The sequence below is a fragment of the Vanrija pseudolonga genome, chromosome 4 (assembly GCF_020906515.1).
Source record: "Vanrija pseudolonga chromosome 4, complete sequence".
NCBI lineage: Eukaryota > Fungi > Basidiomycota > Tremellomycetes > Trichosporonales > Trichosporonaceae > Vanrija > Vanrija pseudolonga.
The window spans coordinates 1464285-1488236 of record NC_085852.1 but is presented as its reverse complement, the minus strand read 5'-3'; the positions used below and the strand labels follow the sequence as shown (position 1 = coordinate 1488236).

General features: G+C 62.9%; 11 protein-coding genes across 11 annotated transcripts; 4 read left to right on the top strand and 7 right to left on the bottom strand.

Moving 5' to 3' along the window:
• Positions 1-642: 642 nt before the first annotated feature.
• FLC3 (Putative flavin carrier protein 3) lies at positions 643-3837 on the bottom strand. The gene is made up of 3 exons (XM_062772382.1): positions 3248-3837; positions 2758-3175; positions 643-2613 (listed from the first exon to the last, which is right to left on the bottom strand). The coding sequence occupies exons 2-3, from the start codon at positions 3095-3097 to the stop codon at positions 830-832; spliced, it is 2124 nt and encodes a 707-aa protein (XP_062628366.1). The 5' UTR covers positions 3098-3175; positions 3248-3837; the 3' UTR covers positions 643-829.
• A 1122-nt stretch (positions 3838-4959) lies between these two features.
• LOC62_04G005827 (uncharacterized protein) lies at positions 4960-6182 on the bottom strand. Its single transcript, XM_062772381.1, has 4 exons — positions 6011-6182; positions 5833-5959; positions 5513-5726; positions 4960-5455 (listed from the first exon to the last, which is right to left on the bottom strand). Exons 1-4 carry the CDS (start codon positions 6112-6114, stop codon positions 5103-5105), a joined length of 798 nt encoding a protein of 265 aa, XP_062628365.1. The 5' UTR covers positions 6115-6182; the 3' UTR covers positions 4960-5102.
• Positions 6183-7075: 893 nt separating this feature from the next.
• Positions 7076-9363, top strand: pdp1 (PWWP domain-containing protein 1; the record flags this gene model as incomplete). The annotated part of the gene is made up of 8 exons (XM_062772380.1): positions 7076-7256; positions 7342-7349; positions 7398-7492; positions 7548-7842; positions 7881-7974; positions 8041-8223; positions 8260-8345; positions 8401-9363. The coding sequence occupies 8 exons, from the start codon at positions 7076-7078 to the stop codon at positions 8581-8583; spliced, it is 1125 nt and encodes a 374-aa protein (XP_062628364.1). The 3' UTR covers positions 8584-9363.
• Positions 8852-10134, bottom strand: MRPL4 (54S ribosomal protein L4, mitochondrial; the record flags this gene model as incomplete). The annotated part of the gene is made up of 3 exons (XM_062772379.1): positions 8852-9220; positions 9341-9513; positions 9738-10134. The coding sequence occupies 3 exons, from the start codon at positions 10132-10134 to the stop codon at positions 8852-8854; spliced, it is 939 nt and encodes a 312-aa protein (XP_062628363.1).
• A 235-nt stretch (positions 10135-10369) lies between these two features.
• On the top strand, positions 10370-11255 carry LOC62_04G005824 (uncharacterized protein; the record flags this gene model as incomplete). Its single annotated transcript, XM_062772378.1, has 3 exons — positions 10370-10396; positions 10432-10842; positions 10884-11255. The coding sequence occupies 3 exons, from the start codon at positions 10370-10372 to the stop codon at positions 11253-11255; spliced, it is 810 nt and encodes a 269-aa protein (XP_062628362.1).
• A 101-nt stretch (positions 11256-11356) lies between these two features.
• Positions 11357-12465, bottom strand: HSCB (Iron-sulfur cluster co-chaperone protein HscB, mitochondrial; the record flags this gene model as incomplete). Its single annotated transcript, XM_062772377.1, has 3 exons — positions 11912-12465; positions 11706-11847; positions 11357-11514 (listed from the first exon to the last, which is right to left on the bottom strand). The coding sequence occupies exons 1-3, from the start codon at positions 12452-12454 to the stop codon at positions 11357-11359; spliced, it is 843 nt and encodes a 280-aa protein (XP_062628361.1). The 5' UTR covers positions 12455-12465.
• A 203-nt stretch (positions 12466-12668) lies between these two features.
• On the bottom strand, positions 12669-13861 carry tim17 (Mitochondrial import inner membrane translocase subunit tim17). Its single transcript, XM_062772376.1, has 6 exons — positions 13652-13861; positions 13493-13592; positions 13178-13364; positions 12979-13041; positions 12888-12941; positions 12669-12852 (listed from the first exon to the last, which is right to left on the bottom strand). The coding sequence occupies exons 1-6, from the start codon at positions 13681-13683 to the stop codon at positions 12815-12817; spliced, it is 474 nt and encodes a 157-aa protein (XP_062628360.1). The 5' UTR covers positions 13684-13861; the 3' UTR covers positions 12669-12814.
• A 176-nt stretch (positions 13862-14037) lies between these two features.
• Positions 14038-14801, top strand: NRPB8A (DNA-directed RNA polymerases II and V subunit 8A). Its single transcript, XM_062772375.1, has 2 exons — positions 14038-14138; positions 14197-14801. The coding sequence occupies exons 1-2, from the start codon at positions 14091-14093 to the stop codon at positions 14644-14646; spliced, it is 498 nt and encodes a 165-aa protein (XP_062628359.1). The 5' UTR covers positions 14038-14090; the 3' UTR covers positions 14647-14801.
• Positions 14179-21075, bottom strand: stt4 (Phosphatidylinositol 4-kinase stt4; the record flags this gene model as incomplete). The annotated part of the gene is made up of 7 exons (XM_062772374.1): positions 21027-21075; positions 20799-20979; positions 16820-20762; positions 14952-16782; positions 14858-14895; positions 14700-14818; positions 14179-14628 (listed from the first exon to the last, which is right to left on the bottom strand). Exons 1-7 carry the CDS (start codon positions 21032-21034, stop codon positions 14179-14181), a joined length of 6570 nt encoding a protein of 2189 aa, XP_062628358.1. The 5' UTR covers positions 21035-21075.
• A 204-nt stretch (positions 21076-21279) lies between these two features.
• rbm18 (putative RNA-binding protein 18) lies at positions 21280-22228 on the top strand (the record flags this gene model as incomplete). Its single annotated transcript, XM_062772373.1, has 3 exons — positions 21280-21553; positions 21594-21772; positions 21820-22228. The coding sequence occupies exons 1-3, from the start codon at positions 21302-21304 to the stop codon at positions 22226-22228; spliced, it is 840 nt and encodes a 279-aa protein (XP_062628357.1). The 5' UTR covers positions 21280-21301.
• Positions 21280-23673, bottom strand: cutc-1 (Copper homeostasis protein cutC). The gene is made up of 9 exons (XM_062772372.1): positions 23573-23673; positions 23398-23527; positions 23180-23337; positions 22998-23026; positions 22846-22890; positions 22759-22807; positions 21820-22661; positions 21592-21772; positions 21280-21551 (listed from the first exon to the last, which is right to left on the bottom strand). Exons 1-7 carry the CDS (start codon positions 23626-23628, stop codon positions 22349-22351), a joined length of 780 nt encoding a protein of 259 aa, XP_062628356.1. The 5' UTR covers positions 23629-23673; the 3' UTR covers positions 21280-21551; positions 21592-21772; positions 21820-22348.
• Positions 23674-23952: the final 279 nt, after the last annotated feature.

Here is a 23952-nt window from a genome sequence, read left to right as displayed (position 1 = left end):
TCCTCGGACGCGGCGTCAAAGCCGGCAGCAGGAGCGGTACCGTTGCCCTTGGAGGCAGCAGGAGCGACAGCGGGACGAGCCGGCGACGGAGCACCGCCGAGGGACGGGAACGGGTCCGGGGCACCCTCGAGCTGGTGACGCTGGCGTCGGTGTCAGCGGCACTCATTTGGCATTGGGGCACAGCCGTCTTCGTTCTTAGACAGCTCCACACCCCTCCCTCCTCGCCTGACCTACCTTCTGAAGTTCAGCTGCGGAAAGAGCCATTGTGGATGCCGTGTGGGGAGCGCGTTGTAACCGGTTTAACCAAAGACCAAAGACCGACGGGGACCGAAGAGCGTATACTGTGTACGCAGGTACCTGTAGTGTTGTGTGATAGGGGGGCTAGAGTGATTTGCCTTGGAGAAGAGAACAAAGTCGAAGTCGAGCGAGATGGAGGGAGGTGCCAGTGCCAGCGGGGCTGGCCAGGGCCACACCGTGTGGACCCAGAGTGGGCCAAGCCGAGCCAGGCTGCATCCGGCCAATAGCCCCACACTGCGTCACGTGCTGCCACCCTGCATGCAGCATGGCGTGCGATGACTCAAAACGACCCACAATGGCAACGCCACGCACGACTGCAAGCAAACAACACTGCACAAGGCGAATGACATGATCATGAGTGACGCTACAGCTCGTACAAGGTATGGTGGTGGTGGTGTTGTGATGTGCGTTGAGGGCGTGGTGGTGATGGTAAAAGCGAGGTTGTAATACACAGTCTATTTCTAAAGACGAGGTGGGGGGGGGAAGAGTCGTAATGCTAGATGTCTATGGTCGTGTGCGCCGTGTGCCAGCTTTAATGCAAGACTGGTGGCCGCTGCTCTGTGGGAGACGCCTTTTCGTTGAATGCGACTTGCGACTCCAGGGGAGTCTTGTCGTTGGTGTAGTCGACAGTCGTCGATTGCGTGTGTGACGACGTCTCGTCGTGGCTGTGGGCCGTTTGGGTGCGCTGCGCCGGGGAGTCGCCGTTAAGCTTTGGGTCCTCCTGGAACCCGACCTGCGATCCGTCTTCGCGGTAGTCACCACGAGAGAGGCGGTGCTCGACGTCGGCACCGTCGACGACACGGTCCGTGTTGCGGCGCCACAGCCAGCCGTAGCCAATGTTCCAGATCAAACTCAAGAGGAGAATGACGGTGGGGATGCCAACCAGGGCGATGCAGACAATGCCCACGACGGTACGCGGGATCGCCTTGAGTTTGATGCTTTCCAAGAAGCAGACCATGAGGCCGGCCAGGGCCAGACGGAAGAAACTGAGGATGGGAGAGAGCCAGTCACTCCCGCGCGTCTTGTGGGGTCGGCGGATGAGGAGCGAGACGAAGACGATAAACTCGGCCACCAGACTGCCAATCACCTGCGCCCAGCCACTCCTCTGGCCAAAGCCGATGAACATGGCGCGCAGCACGGATGCGAAGAGGATGGGGATAAACCAGAAGAGGTGGTTGCGCTCGTTGTACTGCCTGTACAGGGCAGCGCCGATCGAGTGGAAGACGTGGAAGTCGGTGTACCGCTTGGAAATGCCCGACTCGGGATTACGCCTCTTCAAGATCTGCCAGACGAAGGCGGCAAGGAGGGGTGCAAAGATCACGATGATACCGAGGACGGCGAAGAAGATGGACAGCCCCGAGTCACGCCTGCCGAGGACGAACTGGTAGAATGCAAAGATGGCGATTGGCAGCGCAAAGGCCAGAGCCACGCGGAGGAGGTTTGCCACGAGCTGGTCAAACCATGAACGCTGGAAGCGGTCGGACCAGCTGCGGCCCTTGCGGTTCGAAGTCACGCATTTCAGGATGAGAGTGAACAGCCCGAGCACAGCATGAAGCGCCAGGACCATGGCGATGACCGCCAGGAGGAAGAAGAAGATTGTGTCGTACGCGTTGGCCTGGGGAATTCCGGCCGTGTTGACATAAACGGGGATACCGGTCGTGAGGTCGTTGGCCGCGTTCTGGCTCACGGTCGACGGGATCTGGACGCGCTTGGCGTGTTTGAGCGCATAGTCGGCCGAGTGCTCCTGCATGAAAATCTTGAACTTCTCTGGCGTCGACACGGGGTCGGTGATGTTGACGGCAGCGAGAATGTTGTACGGGGACAGCTTGCGGTTGATGTACTGCGACGCGCTGTATGCCGTGTCGTCCATGTGCCCGCCTGTCTTGTTGCGCATCTTGCTGATGCTCCTTTGCATCGACTCGGAGAAGAGCAATCCGAGGGACCATCGGAAGTTTTGCACAAAGTTCGAGTATGCCAGCGGATAGTTGAGGTGGAGGAGGCCACTTGCCGCAGTCGACTGGTACAGGAAGAGGATGTCGAACCATCGGTAGATGACCGGGGATGGGGAGTTGAGGAACAAGGAATGGACGAGCATGGCGACGACGGCAGCGAGCGTGAGCATGCCCGTACCGATCATGACGCCCTTGTACTTTGTCGACCAGCCGTTTGACAGCGTAGCCTGGAGGCATGCTGCCGTCTCGTTTGTGGCCTGATTCCAGAGCTCGACGCGTGCATATGCTTCGAGGTTGGGCACGTTCCATGCGATGCCGGGGACCTTCTCCTCGATGTTCTTGGGGAGGGGATACGTGCCGTAGCCTGCGGGCGAGTCAGCGTCATCGAGGGTAGCAGCACTGCGGTGGTGCGGAATGACGGCCACAAGGCGGCGGAGACGGCATTCACCGCTGCCGCCCGCCGCCCATGGCTGACAAAGTCGTCATCGATAGAGCCACTGCCACGTACCGGTAAAGTTGATCATGGGCAGTGGGCACAGGACGCCCGAGACAAGGTCGCAGATGTTGATCGTCTCATTGAAAATAACGTTGCCATAGGCATTGAGGAAGAGGTTTGCCCGCACGTTTAGATTTGGCTCGACCGAGGCAAACGAGAAGGAGAATGTGACACTGTTGTTGGCCTTCCAGTAGGCAATGTCAAAGTCGTCGACGAGGACGGCCTTGGCCTCGGCGCAGTAGGTCACACTGTTGGTGTAGAGTGAGGTGCCGGGCTTTGCCCCGTCGTTCGAGTCGGCCAAGGCGAGGGGTGCGAGTGCCAGCGCGAGGGCGGCGGTGGCGGACCACCGCATGGTGGTGGAGGTTTGGAGGGGGGAGGGGGGAGTGAGTTATCGAGGATGTGCGTCGTCGTATGTGTGTGTCTGAAGTGTCTAACAGCAAAGAGTAAGCATTGAGAGAGTGTGGGGTAGTTGGAAGTGGAGAGAGTTACAACCAAGACCTACTTGAGTGTTCAGACAGATGCAGTGCAGCAGTAGCAGCCTAGGTGGCTGCGAGCGAGCTCGAAGCCGGCGGTCGTCGCGGTGTCTGTCCTAGGGAAGTTGTGTCGCAGCGCAGGGCTCGCTTCAAAGGGGAGCAGTGACAATCCCTGGGCGGTGCGTGTCGAGAGCGTTTAAAGCGGGCTTTTGTGCTCTAGCAAGCTAGCAGTGTTGTATTGTCGACGACAATGGCAATGGGTGCGATGCGAGTGATGTGCGCTTGCAGTGCGTGTGCTGATTGTGCTTGTGCTTGCTGGACACAATGCCGGCCTTATTGTGTGCTCGGGGATGCCTGACTTGTCGCTGGCCCGAAATGTCTGTGGTGGTCGTTATGGTAGTCGTGGCCCTTCTTGCGCCGCCGTCCGCTATCAGAAGATCTTCAGGGAAGGGCGACAAGCGCGGGGATCTCTAGAGTGCACAAAGGCTGTTGCTGCTACTTAGGCACTGTAATGAGCACCTCGGACAACCTTTGAAAAGTCACACGGGAACAATGCCGCCGGTAGAGGCGAGCGTCGTCAGAGGTAAGGTGGCCGAGCAAAAAGAGGAGCAACCAAGGGGTGCACATCACCAACTGCAATGTCCATCGTCTTAAGTATCCTGTCTCCTGTCTGTTCTCTGCGCCGCGCCGCTCCACCAAAGTGACGTCCACTGGCGGGCTGGCGACCAAGAGAACCTGAGCACCATCGGGACCGACGTCGGGGTCTGGCCACTCTCTCATGCTACTGCTGCTGCTGTGGCTGCGGCTGGCACGACTGCGGCACGGCTGGACGGCTGCCTCCGCTGCCGCCGTCGTTTGGTGGGCAAGTCAGAGAGCCACATCGGCCGATGACGTGGATTGCGGCATCAGTCGGCTTGGAGCGATCCATAAAGAAAGGTACATTGCCTGGTGTGCATAGCTCTGCTGCATGCATGCACACGAGGTGCAACGTGCAACTCACACACGCCACGCCACTCCCACTCACTCCATGACGTTGGCTTGGCAAGATGCATAGCGCCCGTGGGATTAGGGTACGGGCAAAGTGGAGAGAGGCAGCGACAGACAACGAAGAGCGACTGACCATGTCGAGAGAGCACGGGCGTTTCACCGTCCCAATGAGGTCAGCGCGAGGCGTGTCGCCTTCCTTTGCCTTGTGTTGCTTTGCTTGGGCGTTGCTGCTGCATCAGCAAAGTACACACTGCCCTGCCACTGCGCTCGGCTCGCTGCACTGGCTTTGGCGTTGGCTTCGCCATCCATCGCCTGAGCCCGCCGGCCCGCGCTGCGCTACAACCCCCAGCTCGCCCTTCGCAGCTCGAGCACCGCGCACAGCACACTGCGCGCACGCTCCACTTTTAATGCGTGTGACTGCGGCAAGTGGACGACGGCGGCGGCGGCAGGGACAGAGGAACGCACCTTGGCGACGCACGGTTCGGTTACGCACGGCTTGGCGTCGCCCCATCAGACAAAGCACAGTGTCGCCCTCGTCGTCATCAAGCCGTAGCCACCGCCGCGCTGCGTGCCATCGGCGCAGCACCACCACATCACCCCCGCATCACCGCTTCACAGCCGTCCGCGACATTACACTCCCACGGCTGCAGCATGGTGGCAGATAATAACCTGGACAGGCCACGCGTTTGTCCGTGCCGGACACGCGGGCGGCGCGTCGCAGGCCGTAGGCTGTAACCACCAACCCAGGGCCCAGTTCCCACCCCAGCTATATCATACGATCTACATCGCATCGTATACACTTGAACCTTTCCCACTGGTGATCTATTTCTCGCTGGGCGCCCAGTATACGCCCACTGCGCCGCACGACGGCACAGTCTACCGCGGCCGACTCGCCGCCTATTGGTCCTTGCGGTCCTTGTTCACAGAGAGCGTCTTGCTAATCTCGAGCATGCGCGGAGGCACCTGGATGGCTGCGAGCTGCGAGATGCCGACGAGGAGGATGGGGAGGAGGACACCAAACGACAGGAGCAGGCCGACAATGATGGGCGTCGTCAGGTAGGCCGTCTCGTCGCGGCCCGGCTTGGTTCCGTTGCCCGGCGCGGCGGCCTCGTCGGCCAGAGTCGCGGTGTGTGAAGATGTGGGTGCCTCGGACATGAAGGGCTTCTCGTCGTTCTGGCGCTTGCTGAGGTCACGCGTGCCCGTGACCACGACGAGGTGGCGCTTGGGCAGGTCGGTGGGGAGGGTGACGTCTGAGACGCGGCAGTCAGCAACGTGGGTGGCAGTAACACGCCACTTGTACCACTCACCACTGCCGTGCTCGGCGTTGAAGTAGACCATGACGCGCTCGCCGTCCGCTGGCCGCTTGTACTCGTCAATGAGCTCGGCGCCGCACTCGGCCGCCCACGAGGTGACGGCCTCGTCGAGTCCCTCGCGTGTTGGGCGGATGAGGTAGGGAATGTGCAGGTCGGCGTGGGCCGGCGCGTAGGGGAGGCTGATCTTCTCAATGTGGGACTGGTGCAGCTGGGAGTGTTAGTAGGGTCCGGGTTCAATGGCCAGTGCCAGCGGCGTGGCAGGGCCTAGAAGAGCTCGCGACAGAAGCCATCGAGTAGCCCAGCATACGGCTCACCTCGTCCTGGTGCGCGACGACAATGGCGTCCCAGTCACAGCCGATCGTCTTGAGCGTGTTGAACACCGAGTCGGCATTGATGACACCCGAGCTGACCTCGTTGGCGGCCTCTAGCAATGCGTCGTTACTGTGCGCACGTTAGCTGGACGCCGCGCAGGGGTTGTCACCTCGAACGCACGGTGTAGAGGACCAAACGAAGAGGGGCGACGAGTCGCGGAATGCGCGTGCCGAGGCGGCGAGGACAAGGGCCGTGGCCGCACCGACAGATGGCGAGAAGCGCATGGCGAGTGCTGCTGGTGGGTGGGTTGGTGCAGTGGGTGCTGGACGTTGTCGGCGTCGATGGTGGTCGACTTGGATGCTGCAGGTGTCATCGCCGTCAGGCAGGCAGGTATCGGCACGAGGTTGGCTGATGTGAAAGGCGTGCATACATGGCGCACCTATAACGACGCCCGCCTAACTACCGCCCAAGTCACGGGGTAGCCCCTTTAGCCCAAGGAGGCATTCGATTGCGGGCCTAAAAGTGTTTGTTTGGGCGGCGCACGAGGGCCGCGGCGGCGTAACAGCAGCAGCACCATGGCGGCCTGAGGTGGGAACTTTTGCAGGGAGAGGGAGGAGGCAGGGACGACCATGACACCAAGCCAAGGCAGACGAGCAGAGCCAGGCCAAACCAGTCAGGCGGCAGGTCAGTCAACACGAACAAGAGTGAGGGCTCACCCACTCAGGCTCAAGCAAGCAAGCAGCCGACAGCCCAGGCAGCAGGAGGCAGGCGGCAGCACCCACCCCACCCCACCTACCACCGTCATCTTGCTTCCACTCCATTCTCTCCACATCGTCGCTCCCCCTCTCACCTCCTCCTCGCTTGTCGTCGTCGCCTTTGCTCGACTTGTTTCCAATCCATCCATCCATCAAAGGAATCGAGCAACAACAAACACAAAGTAAGCTTCCCCCCCTCCCTCCCTCCACTGTGCCACGCCACGCCGCCCATCACACACTTCGCACCCCTGCACGCGCGACAATCAAGTCCCCGACGAGGCCACCCACCCACGGCGCGAACGGCCTAAACTCCACACGCGTCTCAATCTTGTCAACAACATTTCTTTTCCTCTCCATCCTCCACTACGCGTCAACAAACGCGACATCACACCTAATCCCCTTTGTCTTTTAACACTTGACTGACTTTACAGGTTGGTCCATCCATTGCTAACATCCACGACACAACTCACTAATGCTTGCAGCCAGTACCATGTCCGAGGACGCCGACAAGGCCGTCCTGATCACAGAGGACGTCTCACTACCCACCGCCGACAAGCCCAAGTCCAAGGTGGTCAAGGGAGCCAAGCCCAAGAAGGCTGCACCCGGCGCCGACGCGACCTTCACGTACGGCGAGATTGTGCTCGCGCGCCTCCGTGGATACCCAGCCTGGCGTGAGTGATGATGGACGCGCGACCGCGCGGCGCCCGTGGCCGCCGGCGGGTTGATTGACGGTGGGCTGTGCTGACACCCCCCCAGCTGCGAGGGTGAGAGAAGGCGTGGCCTCACGCTGTGACGCCATCTAACCCTCGCAGATTACCAACCCCGACGACCTCCCTGCCAACGTTCTCGCCCAGCGCCCAAAGAGCTCGCAGGTGTACTGCACTCAATTTTTCCCCGTTGGCGACTTGTGAGCCCATCCACCCTACGACGCGTCCCGCACCCTAGCTGACACCCCGGTGCAGCTCCTGGCTCCCTCCCAAGGATGTTCAGTCTCTGCCAAAGCATCAGATCGAGGCCTTCTTGAGCGAGACCCACCGCAAGGCGTCGGGTGCCCTTCGTGAAGCGTACAAGACGGCGCTGGACCCCACCGAGTGGGACGCCCAGCAGGCCGACAAGCGCCGCGCACTCGAAGAAGCCGACGACGCCGACGACGATGTCGACGAGCTCGAGGAGGAGGGAGACGAGCCCAAGGGCAAGAGGAAGCGCGCTTCTGCTCCCGTGAAGAAGGACTCGAAGAAGGCCAAGACGGCCAAGAAGGTGGGTTGGGGTGATGCTGCAAGTGCTGACTGGTACAGGCTGCTAGTGAGGAGAAGCCCAAGGCCAAGGCCGAGAAGCCCAAGGCGCAGAAGAAGGAGAGCGGCTCCGAGCCCGCGCCTAATGCTGATGACTGTGAGTGGTGTGGTATGGTGTGGTGGCCCACTACACCCCCGCGGGCGATCCCCACTGACATCTCAGCCGCATCCCCCCAATCTGTCAAGGTCCGGGACTGGCGACACAAGCTGCAGCGCGCGTTCCTCACCAAGGGCAAGCCCCTGCCCGAGGCGTCAGAGATGGACTCTTGGGACGAGCTCTTCAAGACGATTGAGGAGGCCAACGACATTTCCGTGGATGCCATCCTCTACTCCAAGATTGACAAGGGTGGGTCTGGCGCGAGTAACGAGTCTGACCCCACAGTTATGAAGATGATTGCCGCCCTCGACAATGTCGCCCGCAACGAGGAGCTCAAGATTACGGAGCGTGCAGACAAGCTCTACAATGACGTGGGTTGCCTTCATCACTCACACCTTCCCACAACCATGCTCACGCATCCACCAGTGGACCGCGCTCAAGAAGTCGGCCGAGTCTGGGACCAAGCCCGAGACGAACGGCTCGACCGAGGAGAAGGCTGCTGATGCGCAGGAGGCCTCTGCTCCTGCCGCCGCCGAGGCGCCCGAAGCCGCTGCGGCCGCCGCTGCGGCCGCACCCGAGGCTGCTGACGAGTCCAAGGCTGAGGCCTAGGTACCGCACTGTGCGAGAGAGCCGTCCAACGCGTAGGGCTGGGCACATGGTGCCAACCAAGCAATAGTTGAGCCCGGGCGCGCCATGTCGACGCCGAGATGATATGCGTAGTAGACGCAGGAGAAGACGAGCTGTATGCAACGCATCAGCAGCCGCGCGGGTATGAGTGGCAGTGGCAGTGTCAAGCCGCGCTGGTGCCAGTGTCAAGTCTGAACTGTATGATGCCATGCATGGGGGAGAGAACTGGACGAGAAACTAGGCCGCACTACTACTGCTTCTTCGCGGCGTCGGCCTCGACTTCGGCCACCTTCTCTGCAGCGACCTCAGCGGCGGCCTCCGCAGCGACCTCGGCAGCGACCTCAGCGTCCTCGACGGCAGCCTGAGCCGCGATCTCGGCAGCGACCTCGGCCTTGGCAGCCTCGATGAGCTCAGGCTTGACCTTCTTGGCCTTCTTGGTCCGCTTGGGCCTCATGAGCGACTGAAGGCTGGGCACGGGGGCCGAGCCGTCAATGGCGGCAGACGCAGCGAGGACGTCGTGGTGGGGCTCGGCGGGACCCAGCTCGGGGCCACCAGCGGCGATGAGGGCGAGACGGCGCTCGTTGAGGACGTACTTGATGCGGGCCATGGTTTTGCGGCACTGGGGCGTTAGTCAGCGAGCGCAGCGAGCTCGCTGGGGGTGCGATGCGGGACGTGACGCCTCAGTCGACAGCTGCCGCTGCCGAGCCACACCACACCACACCCCTCACACACAACCCACCCGATATCCGCGCTTGGTCAACACCTCGCCTCCGTACCCGGGCGGGATGCCCTGGTGCCTCCGCTCCTCGCGCTGCGTGGCGAGAACGTTGCGCTCGCGCACGAGGACGTACCACAGCGTGTGGAGGTCCTCGAACGACTTGTGTCGGAGCTCGGCGGCGGTCCACGAGCGGCCTGGGGGTGTGGGTTAGTACGGTGTCAGGCTGTCAGGCTGGGCCGTGAGGGGGCAGGGGGGAGGGGGGGAGGGGACAGCCGGCGTCGGCGTCGGTCGCGCGAGCTGGGAGCAGAGCAGCTCCGACACTTCGCCGTTCGCCGCTGCCCATCTCCTCGCGATCCTCCTTGCATCCCCGGCACCTCGCGCCTCGCTGCGCTCGGCGCTCGGCGCTCGGACAACCCACCAGAAGCAATAGCAGCCGCCTCGTCGTCGAGCCGCTCCAGACTGCCCATATCAGGCGGGAACTGCGTCTTTGCGCCGATCTTGCGCATGGCCGCGGGCGGGACGTGGAAGAACGCCCACAGGGGGTGGGGCTTGGGGCTGCGCTGCTCGGCCGACAGCTTGGCCTCGAGCTCGGTCAGCTCGGTGAAGTAGCTCGCTGGCGGCGGGTAGCTCGGCGGCTCGGGCAGGCCAGAGGGGAGGTTGACCCGTGTCGTGCGCGGCGGGCGGGTCGGGATCGGGCGGCCCTTGGGAGTGAAGCGCGGCGGGGCGACAGCCGCAGACGTCGTCGCGACCGCTGCTGCTGCGTCGGCGACGCGGGCCGTCGTGTGCAGGCTGCGGACGAGCCGGGGGACGGACATGGCGCGTGGAGTGGTGTACACAAGGTGCAAGGGCCGAGATGTCCGTTTTGCACTTCGAGATGGTGTCTGGCTGCAGCCAGACATTGTCGGAGAAAATCGAGTGAATGTGGAAAAAAATGGCATTAGGGAAAAGTCGTAATGGAGGACGGGGGATTAGGAAACACATTCTAATGCCCGTCGACCCCACCTCCACCAGATCAGTCCGCGACTGTTGTTGCCATCCTTCCCCAGCGCCATGTCCCTCCTCTCCGGCACCGTGCAGGTGAGCTCACCAATAGGTACCAGAGCTGACCCCAGCCGCCGCTGCTCACGCTGCTCAACACGGCCGGCGGGCTCTCGCCCTTGTGGCACGCGCACGTCGGAGCTGACCCCCGCTCGCTGGTCGAGGTGCTCGAGGACAGCGAGTACCCCCGCGCCGAGGGCAGCTCGTCCGCAGCCACGCACGTCCCGAAACACGCTCAGCGGGGAAGCGTCGCCGGACGCGTCGTGCACCTCCAGAGCGCCGATATCGGGGACACGTACCTCCAGGCCGGGGCCAGCGTGAGCCGTAAAGCCAAGGGCAAGGCGCCGGCTTCGGCGCCGCTCGGGGTCGAGCTCCCCTGGCTTGGGTTGCAGATCAAGCCTCTTGGCCGGCGCGGGCTGAGCGTCGAGGTCGGCGTGCTTGACTCGCGCGGACGGGAGGGCGCGATCCGTCTCTCGTCTTGGCTGGTGTGTTGTGCCACTTAGCTGGACCAGCTGACACTGTACAGGAGCACCCGAGACTGCGGACGAGCTCGACCCCGCCGCTGCTCCATCTCCCGCTCGCGCTGCCTACCGACGCCGCACGGCTGACGGACTGGGTGGAGGTGTGCGTCAACCTAGCGCCGTTGATACCCCTGTTCAGGTCAATACCGAGCGACGACGATGACGCCGACGACGGCCGGGAGAGGAAGAAACCCCGCCTGTCGACCACGGCGCACGCCGCCCTCCCGCAGGGCGCGCTCGCGTCCATCTCGTATGTCCGCGTGTATGCCAACTGCCGATTACGGAGGGTATGGTGTGCGCGGGATGGACAGCGCACGGTCGACGCCGTGGCGGGGGACGAGTGGGCGTTGGTCGCGGCTGCGGGGGCGGCGGCGTAGGTTGTCACCAGATGTTGTATCCCCATGCAGGCGCCACAAAGGCCACAGGCCACACACACACCACACAACAGCACAAGATGCATACTCCTGCCGCACGCTACTCAGCGCCCCTCGCCCAACCTCCCCAGCTTCTCTTTGGCCGCCTCCTCCAGCCCAACCCAGTACTTGAGCTCCACGGCGAGGGCTTTGGTAGCGTGCAGGTCGACGGGGGTCTGCGAGAATGCCTCGGTGAGGCGGCGGACGAGGTTGACGACCTTGTCTGGGGAGGGGGTCAGTAGGTATCGTAGGGTGGCAGCGGGGACGAGGGGACAGCGGGGCGACGGCGTAAGACGCGCGGGTGCGCAGTCTGCGCTACGGCCTGAATGCGCCAGTCTCACTCCCCCTCACGCCCCATGCCCTCAATACAGCCCAGCTCCGCCGGTCGGCCGGCTACGCCGGCCTCACACTCACCATGGTTCGAGTCCCGCATCTCCTCGACCTCGCTCGCCTCTTCCGCCTCCTCGAGCGTCTCGCGCGCCTCGAGGATCTCCATCAAGAGGTCGTGGTCGGTCACGGCGTCGGTTTCCTCGGTGCCCTTTCCGAGGATCTTGAGCTGGGCGGGGGGTCAGCCGGCGCTCTTCCAGCCCAAGCTTCTCTACCCCACCCACCGAACTCACAATGTACTCGGCCCTCCGGAGGGGACTAGCGAGCGTCTCATACGCCTTGTTCACCCTGCCGCTCAGATCAGCAGCGAGGTCGACGTCCGCCGCCTGCTTGTCGGGGTGGAGGTCCCGCTGGCGCCGCAGCATGCGGTTACGCAAGTCGCGCGCGTCGAGCGCGTACCCGTGTGCCGGGAGCCTGCCCAGCTCGCCGACGATGTCGAAGCCGTTGCCGCTGGACGCCGGGAGCGGGGTCGAGACATCGAGCAGCGAGTGCAGTGACAGCCCGGACGGGATGGGCACGAGGCCGCCGCACGCGGGGCACGGGGACGCGGGCAGCGGGATGGGCGCCGCGCACTTGGGGCACGGGCGCGTCGGCGCCGAGGGGGACGAGTACGCCCTGCGGAGGGTGGGTGCTGGTGCGATGGTGGAGCCTGCGAGGGCGAGGACAGGCCGCGCAGCCGTGGCCGTGGCGATGCCCCGCGATGCGTGGCGCGGCGCCGTGCTCGCCACCCCGCGAACAGCGCGCACCGCTAGTCTCTTTGCTTGTGTCGTGGCCATTGTAACTGCCGTGATGAGTGAGATGGTGACGACGACATTGCCGTGGGGGCCAATCTCGCCTGTCAGCTGCCTGGCTGCGTTTGGCCAACCTCCACCCGCAGTTGGCTTTCGGCCCATCGGCCGGCCGATTCGACCTCGTTCCACCAGCGCCGCCGGGGGCGGCGGCAAAAAAGTCGGTCAACAGCCATCAGCCAAGCGCTACCGCCACCCGACACAGCACCAACGGGAATGCATGCAGAGAAGTGTATATGACGACGACGGGCGGGGTACAAGTGGGTTGGCAGTGTACAAGCGCCGGCTGGCTGGCGTGTAGGTAGGTGGACGCCAAGTGAGTGAGTGGGGCGGGCGGATATCTGCCACTTAGGCGACGGCGGGTGCGGGTCCGGCCTGCTCGGGTACTGCGGGTCAGCTAGCGTCGAGGAAGGCAGCTCACATTGCATGGCGGGGACGGGCTGCGCGAACACGCGGCTCATGAGGACACCGACGCCTGGGTTGTCAGCTGATGGGAGAAACGGACAGCTCACCCTCGAAGACACCGAGAAGGATACCACAGCCGATGGCACCGCCGAGCGCTGCCCTGGGGCCGGCTGGGAGAGTTAGCAAGGTGAACAGATGCGCTGGCAGCGTCCAGTGTCGGAGGCGATAGGGCCCTCCTTGCACGGCACGCTACCGCGCCACACTCGGCAGCCGCTGGCGCGGCGCCCCACCGCCTTCCTTACTCACCACGGAAGGCCAGAGTACCACCAGTCATGAAACCCGAGATAATAGCGTTCCACGGGTCCTCCTTCTGCCTGTATCCCTTGACGGCGCAGTCAAACGTCGAGAAGAGACCACCCCAGATACCAAAGTTGCCGCCGAGGACGGGGGCGCGGGCCTTGATGGCCGAGAGGGAGCCGACGAGGCGCTCGCCCTGGGGTGGGGTGTCAGCGGTGTGGACTTGTCGAGAACTGGAGCTGGAGCTGGAGCTGGGCGCTATGCCTTTGACAGATCGGATTGCGCGACCCGCGCCAGCTCGCTCCGCTCGCGCTCGGCACTCACCCTCGGGCTATTCCGTGCACCCTTGATACCGTGCCAGATACCACCACCGATAGCGCCCATGGCGAACGCTCCGCCAAAGTCGTTGAGGATGACGTACGGGCTGGGGTGGTTAGCTCGCTGCTTGTCTCGGCGTCGGCGCTCGGCGCGCGCGCAACGCACCATGGGTCACGGGTGTGGTCGGCGTGCGACATTTTGAAGAACGAGGAACGTGGGGTGTGGGGTAGGGAGGTGGGGGATTAGGCTGTGTTCGAGGACGTCGGTGCGGCGCTCGTCGTGTGCTTTTGCGCTGGTGTGCTGTCGCTGCTGATTACTTGTGGTGATGATGCTGATGGAAGCGAACAGATGTCTTGTCGGTCGTTTGTCTTCGGCCTGCGGCAAGCGGACAGACGGGCACCCAGGCAGCCAACGACTCGCGGGCGAAAAGTCGAGCACGGATGGTCGGAGCTTGCTGGGCGGCGAAGATAAAAGGGAGGGGCCGAATACGTCCCGAGCGTCATGTTGGTGAGATTTCGTCGACCGAGCCACAACGAGCAACAACGAACTCTCTTGCTTTGTCTATCGATACCCGCCGCGCGGCAGCCAAAACAGAGCAAGCACTATGGACGAGCGCTCAAACATCATCTTCGAGGACCGGTTCACCGTGTCGGTAAGTCGGCCCGCTGTCTGACCGCGGCCACGAACGCAGCTCACCCACCACCCCGCAGGACGTCGACAAGGACGGCAAGAAGTTTGACCGCGTGTCGCGCATCGTCGCGACCAGCCGCGAGCTCAACATGCACCTGACGCTCGACATCGCGTCCGAGCTGTACCCCGTGGCGGAGGGCGAGGCGTTCGCGCTGGCCGTTGTGCGCTCCCTCACGCCGGACCAGGACGCCAAGGACGCCGCGGCCGACGAGAACGGCGACGGCGCCGACGACGAGGGCAACCGCAAGGTCCGCCGCGAGCTGTGGCGCGCCCCCGACCAGGGCCTCGCCAACGACTACGACTATGTCATGCACGGCAAGATCTACAAGTTTGACGACTCGCAAAAGGGCGACAACATGACCACGGCCTACTTTTCCTTTGGCGGCCTCCTCATGGCCCTTCGCGGCTCGTACCGCCACCTCGCCAACGTCGTCGTCGGCGAAAACGTCTACCTCCTCATGCGCAAGTAGAGTGCCGCGCACGGGTGTGTAGTATTAGCATTGCATGATGTACAGTATATCACGGTCGTGGGCGGCGACGAGCCGCGAAGGTGGCGTGAAGGCTGGCCTATAGGTGTGTTGACCTTGGGGCGGCATTTGACAACAGGCCACGGCACAACACCGACATCTAGACAATAGTGGTCTGCAGTGCAAGAGATTCATCAAACCAAAGATAAAGCACTACAGAAGGAAACACTGACACTGTCGAATCCGCCACTCCTCTAGTAGGGAATGCCGCTGCGCGAGTTAGCTCAATCCGACCACAGACCACCCACTTCTGAAGCTTCTGGAAACCGTCGTAGAGATCACTGCGCATGTTCTGGTGCGCATTGTGGATAACACCTAACATGAAGTCCGCCGCGGCCTTCTCGTTGAGGTGCAGCGCGAAGCGCTCACGCAGGCGGTGGATCGTGCCCTCGCCCTTGAAACTCGGCAGCCCGGTGCCCAGCATGAGATTGACCGCGTCGACAAGCTGGTCGGCGTGCGGGCGAATGGCGAGGAACGCCTTGACCGTCAGGTCGACGAACATCTTGTAGCCTTGCGAGTCGGCACCGCCCATGAGCGCGACCATCTCGCGGTTGAGCTTGAAACTGCCCGCCTCGAACTTGATGCCTCCGGGTCCAATGTCGAAGAGGAAGCCAAAGTCAATGTGCACAATGTGGCCCTCGGCGTCGATCATGATGTTGCCGTTGTGGCGGTCCTTGATCTGCAGAATGTAACACGCGACAGAGTACGCAGCCATGGACTGCACAAAGTTGAGGCGCGCCTTCTGGAACGCGACCGTGTCGACACCGCCATACTTGTCGACAAAGTACTCAACCAGATCGTTGATCTGCGCACGGCCCATCTCGTCACGCGAGGTGGCGTTGGGCACGACGTCGATGACACCACAACCAGGGGCGGTCGCAGTGACACGGTACGGGAAGAGGTAGAGCGTCAGGCCAAGCTGAGTGAAGACGTTCTTGAACATGGCGATGAGCTGCAGCGCGAGCACGTCCTGGCGACAGTCGTCGCCAACCTTGAAGATGGCCGACTGCCAGACATCATACGAGCGCTTGGTGACCTCGTCAGTCTGCGTCTCAATGTCGAGGTCGGCAGAATCGAGGTCAATCTTCTCCTTCTGGACCTTGAACGTGGCCATGAACGGCGCCTTGGCGTGACTCTGGAGAGGGCGGCCAGACTTGCGGTCAAGGTCAATGACCACACCGTCGGGGTTCGACGGCAGGTACACGCCGACCTCGAGCTTGATCTTGGCCATCTCCTCGTCAATCTTGGCCTTCTTCTCGGGCTTGGTCTTCTTGATGTACGGCTTGAGCTTGCCTGAGATGGCCGTGACCTCGCCGAAAAAGCCAAACTCGCGCTCGTAGAACTCCTTGGCGGGGCCGGAGAGCGAAGCGACAATGTTGTCCACCATTCTGTCGAGTACGGGCTTGAGGCTGTCGGGCTCCTCGCCATTGTCGTCCTTGTAGGTGTTTGCCTTCATGTTCCAGATGATCTGGTGGCAGAACAGCTGCGAGATCTTGGACGTCTCGAAGATGAAGCTCTCGACGTAGCCCAGGGCGTCCGAACGCAGCGCCTGGACGACCTGAGGAACAAAGAAGAAGGTGAGGTCGACTGGGTGCTGTTCGAGTACACGCATGGCGTATTGGAGCAAGATGGGGTGGTTGCCGTACCGCGGCTGGAAGTAGTTGAGGGCTTCCACAGGCGGCACAGGGTCCCACACGAGCACCCACTGCAGCAGGCTTCTGGAGGTAGCCTCGAGCTTGTCACCGAGCAGGAACTCGAGTGCCTCGGGCACACCCAGAACACGTCTGGGGTTGGAGCGAACAAGGCGGGTGATCTCCGAGTGCACCTGCGGCTGCTTGAAGCGCTCGCCCATCTGGACGGCAACTGCGGGATTGAGCCTCCACGCCTTGCGGACAAGCATGGGCCACTCCTCGGCCCCAATTGCGCCTTCCACAACAACCGACGGCGCCTGCGCACGGTTGCGGTCGTTAGCCGGGTTGCTCCAAACCGCCAGGCGGTTAATCTCATTCTCGACGAGAAGCTGGAGAAGCCGGACACGCTCGCGGTGCTGAGCGACGTAGTCTTGAAGCGACGTGGAGCCTGTAATGTCAGCTATCGAGCACTATCCTCAGCCCACCTGGGATGAGCCATGCGGGGTCGCGGTCAGGAAGAGACGTCGTCGAGTGATCCGCTCTGACCTGGTCCTCCTGGATGGCAGTCGCAAAGTCCTGCAGCAGCTTGATCTCGGCGCCGACCTGGATACGGTTACTGCCAAACGACCACTGCGGGCGGACGGCGAACCAGCCAAAGGCGGCATTGTACAGAGCATCGCGGAAGCGAAGCTCGAGAGTGGTCTCGACTCTCGTGCTGGCGAGGACCTGGAAGCCGAAGAGCAGGAGCGAGAAGCGCACCTCACGGGCGAGAGGGTGGGTGCTCATCTTGCGGTAAGCTCCCAGTGAGCGGAGCATGAGACGCGCAATCGACACCATGATACCAGGGGCACGGTACTTGACAGCCTGGAACTGACTGGACAAGATCTGGATAAGGAGGAGATGCGGCTTGAGCAGGCGCCTCGCCTTGGCCATCTCGGCGTCCATGACCTTCTTGTCACTCGGAGCGTACTCGAGAGGCTGGACGAAGGGGTCGTGGTAGTTCATGCGGGTGCTGAACATGCCCTTGCCGAGCTTGACCGTGGTCAACCAGCCGTTCGAGATCTCACCGAGCAGTGCCACCTCGGCATCGGGGCGCTGGCGCACAAGCCACGTCCAGGCATCCACACCGGCCGCGATGGACAGCGGCGTAAAGGTGGCCATGGGGAGGGCGACGAGGAAGTGCAGAATATCGGCATCGAGCTGAGGCGAAGCGATGAGGACGTTGACGGCTCGGTAGAGCAGACGACGGATTTCAGTCGCCCGGAGGGCTTCCTTGGTCGGAACCTTGGCCACAGCGTCGGCCATCTGCTGCTTGAACGCCTGGCGGACCTCGTATGTGGATTCGGAGGGGGCACCCTTCTCCATCTGGCCGAGACCAGCCCGCAGCACGTGTCTGGCGCCCGAGAGCTCACCCTCGTAGTAGTTCTTGGAAGCGAACTCGCTCGAGAGGAGGTTCGAGTAGTCGGACTGCCAGCCGCCAATCTGGGGCATGATCGACTCCTGGCGGTCGAGGCGGGAGACGGCTTTCGCGAAGTGCAGCGCCACGCCGGCACCAAGCTCGACGCTGTCGAGCAGCAGGACATCACGCGACTCCTTGAGGTACGACTGCAGAGTGCTCTGCACCTCAATCGGAGCCCTGGAGATGGCCATGGTGAACCATCTCTGCGAGACAGAGTGGAGCGAAGTGGTAATCTCGTTACGAGCCGAGTAGTCGTCGGTGAGCTCAAGCGTGAGCTTGATCTTGTCCGACTTGAAGTGGTGGGTTGGCGAGTATTCGTCGGTGAACTGCATCTCGCAGCTGCGGCGCAGGAGGGTCAGGATCTCGAGGAGAGTGAACACAATCTTGCGGTCGCACATCAGCGCCGAGAAGGTCTCAATGATCGAGCGGGCATAGCTGAGGGCCATCTCGCGGACCTTTCTCATGCGATGCGTAGACAGCACGAGAATCTTGCACACCTCGTCGCTGATGTTGGGAGGGAGGTTGTGAACCACGACCTCCTTGCTGAGACCCTTGAGGAAGACCTGGGTCTGCTTGTTCGCGATACCCGAGAGACAGCCAACGATAGGCGGGCTCTTGTTGATCGACTCGTTGCAGAAGTAGCTGAGCATGACCGAGGGTTGGTTACGAAGCGTGCGCGTCTGCTCGAGGTCGTGGATGGCGATGAGCAGAGTGAGCTGAGGCGTCGACATGTTGCGAATGTCAGACGTGTACTTGTTGGAAGGGATCAGCTCCTGGAGAGTGACGCGCATCTTGTGGTGAATGGACGAGGCAAAGTCCTTGCGCAAGACCGTGTTGTACTCGAGGTCGCTGCCAACAAAGTCGGTCGCCGTCTCGAGAACGAGCGGCGGGGTCTTCACAGCAATGGTGGCAAGCGCGTCTTGCTCGTGGTCAGACAGCTGCGAGCGGCCAGCATTGCCACTGAGGCCGAAGACTGCGCATAAGATCCACAGGTTACGGAACTGGGACACAAACTCGGGCGTGGGGTTGACACCGGGGTGGTAGTCCTTGTGGGCCAACACCTCGGCAATGGGCAAGAGGAGGGCTGACAGCGATGCCTTCATGTCCGCCGCGCGCCGTTCGTTGTCGGGGCGCATGGCGCTCAGCTTCTTCTCCTTCTCGCGGTTGTTGCTCTCCTTGGTGGCAGCCATATGCGCCGCCTGAGTGTCGACGCCGCGGTCAGCAAAGAGGCTGAGGAGCTCTGAGAGGTACCCGTCGAGGGTGCTGATGCGCGAGCCAAGGCCCTTGGCAAGAAGGGTCTGCGCCGACAGGCAAGCATTGGACGACAGGCTCGGGTTCTCGGGGTGCGATGAACGCGAGATCTGGGAGAAGGCACGGTAGACCTCGACAAGGTCCTCGTTCGTGGCGGAGAGGGCGAGGGGCACGAGGTTGGTAACGATGGCTGACTCGGTCGCAATGTCCACGCCACGGAGACGCTGGAGCAGCATCGAGATGCTAAGGTGGATAATGTCGTCTCTGCCAGTGTCAAGAGCGAGGCGCGAGACGATCTCGACAGCCGTCGTGCTGATCAACTGGCGCTGCTGCTCGGAACGCTTGGCAGACGTGACAGGGATGCCAAGCGTGGCCTGGTTAAGCGGCAGCGAGCGGACCGACATTGCGCCAGGGCCAACTGTCGTACCATGGCTGAGCACACCGAGAAGAGAGTACAGCGTCGACGAGACCAAGTCGTCGTTGGCCGACATTTCAATACACATGGCCAGACAGGTCGACGCAGCCGTGATTGTCGGCGAGAGCTCCATGCCAGACGACGTGACCTCGCTCTCGAGCGCCGGCAGCGGGCTCATGAGCAGACGGCGAAGGTGGTGGGTCAAGGAAGCGCCGAGTGCCGGGTAGTTGCGAACAACGATCGCCAGACAGATGAACGATGCCTGGAGCACTCTGGCGTCCGAGACGGTCGAGTTCTCGGACAGAAGATGCTTGAGCCTCGCGAGCTGGCCCTCGTTGGCAGTCGCATTGTGCAGGCTGACAAGGTTGAGCATGTGCAGCACAGCCACAGTGAGGTAGACCTCGTCCTCGGCCTGGCCGTCGTTGACCGTAAGCCGGCTGTGGCGGTTCCGGATACCCGAGGTAGGCGAGGTGTCACCCTCGTTATCGTTGAGATCGGCCCACCAGCGAAGCGCCAGTTTACCAGCCTCTTCGAGGGCTGAGTGGCCCTCCGGATCGGCTTCAAGGAAGCTCAGCTCGACCGGCTCAGCGAGGAGCGCCTTGGTCTGGTTCTTCCACACCGACGACGACTGCGAGTCGATCGAGGCGGGCTGGTGTTCGTTGGCAAAGACTGACTGGTGGATCTCGGGAGTCGGAGTCAGCACGCGCGCAAGCACAATGTTGCAGATCTCGGACACGAGCAGGGCGACGCCCGCGGGCGTGGTGGGGTGCGGCGCCGTGTTGAAGGCAGGCGCCCGCATCGGGGGAGTGGGGGAGGAGCCTGACGCCTCGCGGACAGCCTTGGCGAGGTTGTCCGGGGTCCCAATGGTCGTCACGGCCGTGAGGATACGCGAAACGACCGACGCAGGCAGCGCAGGGAGAGGCACGTGGGAGAGCACGGCGTGGATGGTGGCGAGGACCACACCGGAGAACGTGAGCGCGCGGCCCATGAAGCGCTGGACGTTCTCGAGGAGGTTGGCGATCACCTCGCCGGCCTCGCCAGCAAGCTCGGCGCGGCTCCAGCCGACCCAGAGGGTGGCCTTGAGGAGAGCCTCGAGGAGGACGGCGTGCTGCGTTGACGAGGAGGCAATGTCGTTGTTCTGGGCCGACGAGCTCGGGTCATCGCGGCGCGGGACGGCGTTGGCGATCACGCCGGACAGGAGCTCGCGGATGCGCGGGAGCGCGACGTCAAGATAGGGCGACGAGGCGTCGAGCGAGGTCACGTAGTGGGCGTACGAGATGGCGTGGTTGAGCTCATACTCGTCCTAGAGGTGTCAGTGGCGTTTGAGCTCCACACGCACCCATGAGTCCTCGTCGTCGTCCTCGTCGTCGGACGAGGTGCCGTTGTGGTGGGCATGCTGGCCGTCGATGGGCAGGCCGGCAGTGAGGACGCTGATATCAGCTCCGCCTTCAACCCCGCCGCTCTTGGCGAGGTTGGACGCGAGCGAGCTCAGAATCTCGAGATGGAGAGGCTGGTCGAGGCTGGGCGTAGGTCAGTGCCGTCTCAGCTCCCAGTAGCAAGCACTCACCAGTCCATTGTGTCTGGACGCAGCCGCGAAGGGTGTGAGAGAAGTGGCCAAAGTCAATGTGTCGTGGGTTGCAACAAGTAGCTCGTCGTCGTCACCTTTCCCCGTCGGCCATCATCGCAGTCGACGCTCGCCGCCGCATCAGGCACCCACCCCGAACAACAAGTCGCCGGCGGAACCAAATCGGTCAAGATCCTCCGACCTGTCTGGGTTGCTTGACTTTAGGTGGCAACTTTCTGGTACAACAACATCTCGGAAACAACATCCCCACCACCACCATGTCCCTGCCCTCGTCGTCGTTGTCGCGGCCGTCGGCGTCGGCGTCGGCATCACAGCCCGCCGCATCGGGATCAGGCAAGCCCGAGCGCCTGTTCGTCGGCAACCTCGCGCCCGCGGTCGACGAGTACACGCTCGTGCAGGTCTTCTCCAAGTTTGGAAAGATCACAAAGCTCGATCTCATGATCCACAAGTCGGGCCCGCTCAAGGGCAAGCCGCGGGGGTATGCGTTCATCGAGTTTGCCTCGCAGGATGTAAGCTCCGCAGTACGTACACAATGAGCTGACATTGCAGGCGGCCCTCAAAGCCCTCGTCAAGCTGCATGACCGGCTCCTCCGCGGACGCAAGCTCGTGGTCACGTACGCCAACGCCGCGCCGCCAGAGGACTTGGCGTACCCCAAGAGCCGGAGAGTCGGCGAGGCGGCGAAGCCAACGACGTTGTCGCTGCTCAAGTCGCGGCAACGGCCTCAGAGGTGCGTTCGGTGGAGGCACAGTGAGGACCACCCAGCTGACGTCCCAGTGCCGCGGCCCAGATCGCAGCCATGGAGGCCAAGCTCGCGACCATGGCCCAGCGCCCGGGACGCTCACCGACGCCAGAGCGCGCCGAGGCCGAAGCCCTCGAAGCTGAGATCCAGCGCGAGCTCGCCCTCGGCGCTGAGGCTGCGGCGTCTGCGAGCGCGGGGGCGAGTGCGGAGACTAGTGCGGAGCCGAGCCCTCTGCCAGACGATGCACGACTTCCGGCCGATAACCCGGACAAGCCGGACACGGACGGCGCTGCACCACCCAAATCTACATCTACTTCCCCTCCCCCACGCTCGGCACCCGACACGAGCAGCAGCCGTGCAGGTGGCGCACGGACCGAGCCGTTCCAAAGTGCGGCATTCCAGCGCGGGCTCGCGTCGCTTCCCAAGAAGCCGACCTTCTCATAGACCACTTTTCTCTCCATCATCGCATGATCCACCCCAAATCCAAAAACCCCTGCATAATGTTGTCATTGTACACTAGTATTACCACGGCGCTGGCCCAAAATGCAACGTCTGAACACAGTGTTATGGCGCGTGGCGCTCGGCGTAGCGCTCCGCGAGGTCGACAACCGCCTCGAGCTTGTGGGGATTCAAGCGCCACTCGTCGCCGGATCCAAAGCCGAGGGCGACGCCGCGCGCGAGGGTCGGCGTCGGACCGGGGTTATATGGCGCGCTGGCGGAGAGGTGGGCCTCGGATATCAGCGGCGCGCGGCGCCACAGCTCGGCGAGCGTGTCGGCATTCAGGCCGGACGCGGGGATGACGGTGATGTGCCGTGGGACGTAGCGGAAGAGTTCGTCGAGCTCGGCTGCGCCCTGGATGGCAGTTGCAGAGTGGCCGCTGGGGTGTGTGTTAGCAGTGGCGCGGGGCGGCGGGGCTCATTGGGGAGCGGGGTTTGCACTGGGGATGTGGCTGCGGCGGCCTTTTGGTCACTCACCTGGTGAGGATGCGCGTGATGCCGCGGATGGACGAGATGTCGTCGGCAGCTGCCAAAGTCAGCGATGCACACAGCGGCGCAACCCACCTCGCTGCCAGTCTGGCGTGACGTCGAATGCGCGGTGGAACGTTACTGTGGTGTGAGCGAGTGGTGGCGCACGCACGCAGTCGCGCAAACGGTCGCCATGCGCAGCATGCATCTTGGCGTTGCTGGCCCGGCCTTGTCCGCCAACAACTCACCTGGCAGAGGCTCAGCGACGTCGGCCAACCTGGGGGGTCGGGTCAGCTCGTGCTCGTCGCGGGTCATCTCGTCGTCGTTGCCCGCTGCGGCGCCTGGCCGCGTACAGCGCGGCGCGGCGCCGAACTTCCGGCAAAAGAAGTGTCGTAGCCTCGCTCGCCAACGCGTGCCCAAAGCCACTCACAGCTGGGTCGTCTCGATGTCCACCTCGCCGTCGGGGTGGAGGCAGCCAACGACGATACCGTCTACGCCCGCCGAGCGGAACGCCTTGATGTCCGCGGCCATGATCTCGACCTCGGCGTGAGTGTAGACAAACGAGCCGGGACGCGGACGGATCATGACCTGCGCGACGCGATCGCGTCAGCGGGAGCCCAGCTTGTAGCTTGGCGCAGTAGCACTCACAAACAGCGCAATGTCGGGATACAGCTCCTTGAGCACTAGCACCAGCCCGATGCTGGGCGTCAAGCCGCCGCCGGCGAGGAGACTCGAGCACACCTCGAACCTGTCGCCTGGGGAGAGGAGCGGCGCGGCGCTGGCAAATGTCAGCTAGCTAGCACGACGCTCGCGCACCACGTACGCATTGGCCGAGTCGAGCGAGTCGATGCACACTTCGAGCGGTATGCGGCGCGGCATGGTTTGTGCGTTGAGCCGAGGTGTGTGGTTGATGCAAAGTGTTTTCAATGTTTAGTAGTTTGGTTGTCTGTTCAGTCGTCGTCGTCGTTGCTTGCTCGCGTTTCCTTCCCCGCAACGGCGTCACTGTGCGGCCGCTAAGTTGACCGCGGGCGGCCCGACAAAGCCGTCGCGCCGGCCACACCCAGCCTGGATAGTTCCAGCCGCGCCGTCATCTATCCGCCGCAACGCGCATCGACGACCGGAACACCCGGTGTACTTATACCAAGACACCGCGCCAAGCTCGGCGCGGCGCGCGGCGCGACACGCCCACGAGCCAAAAGCGGC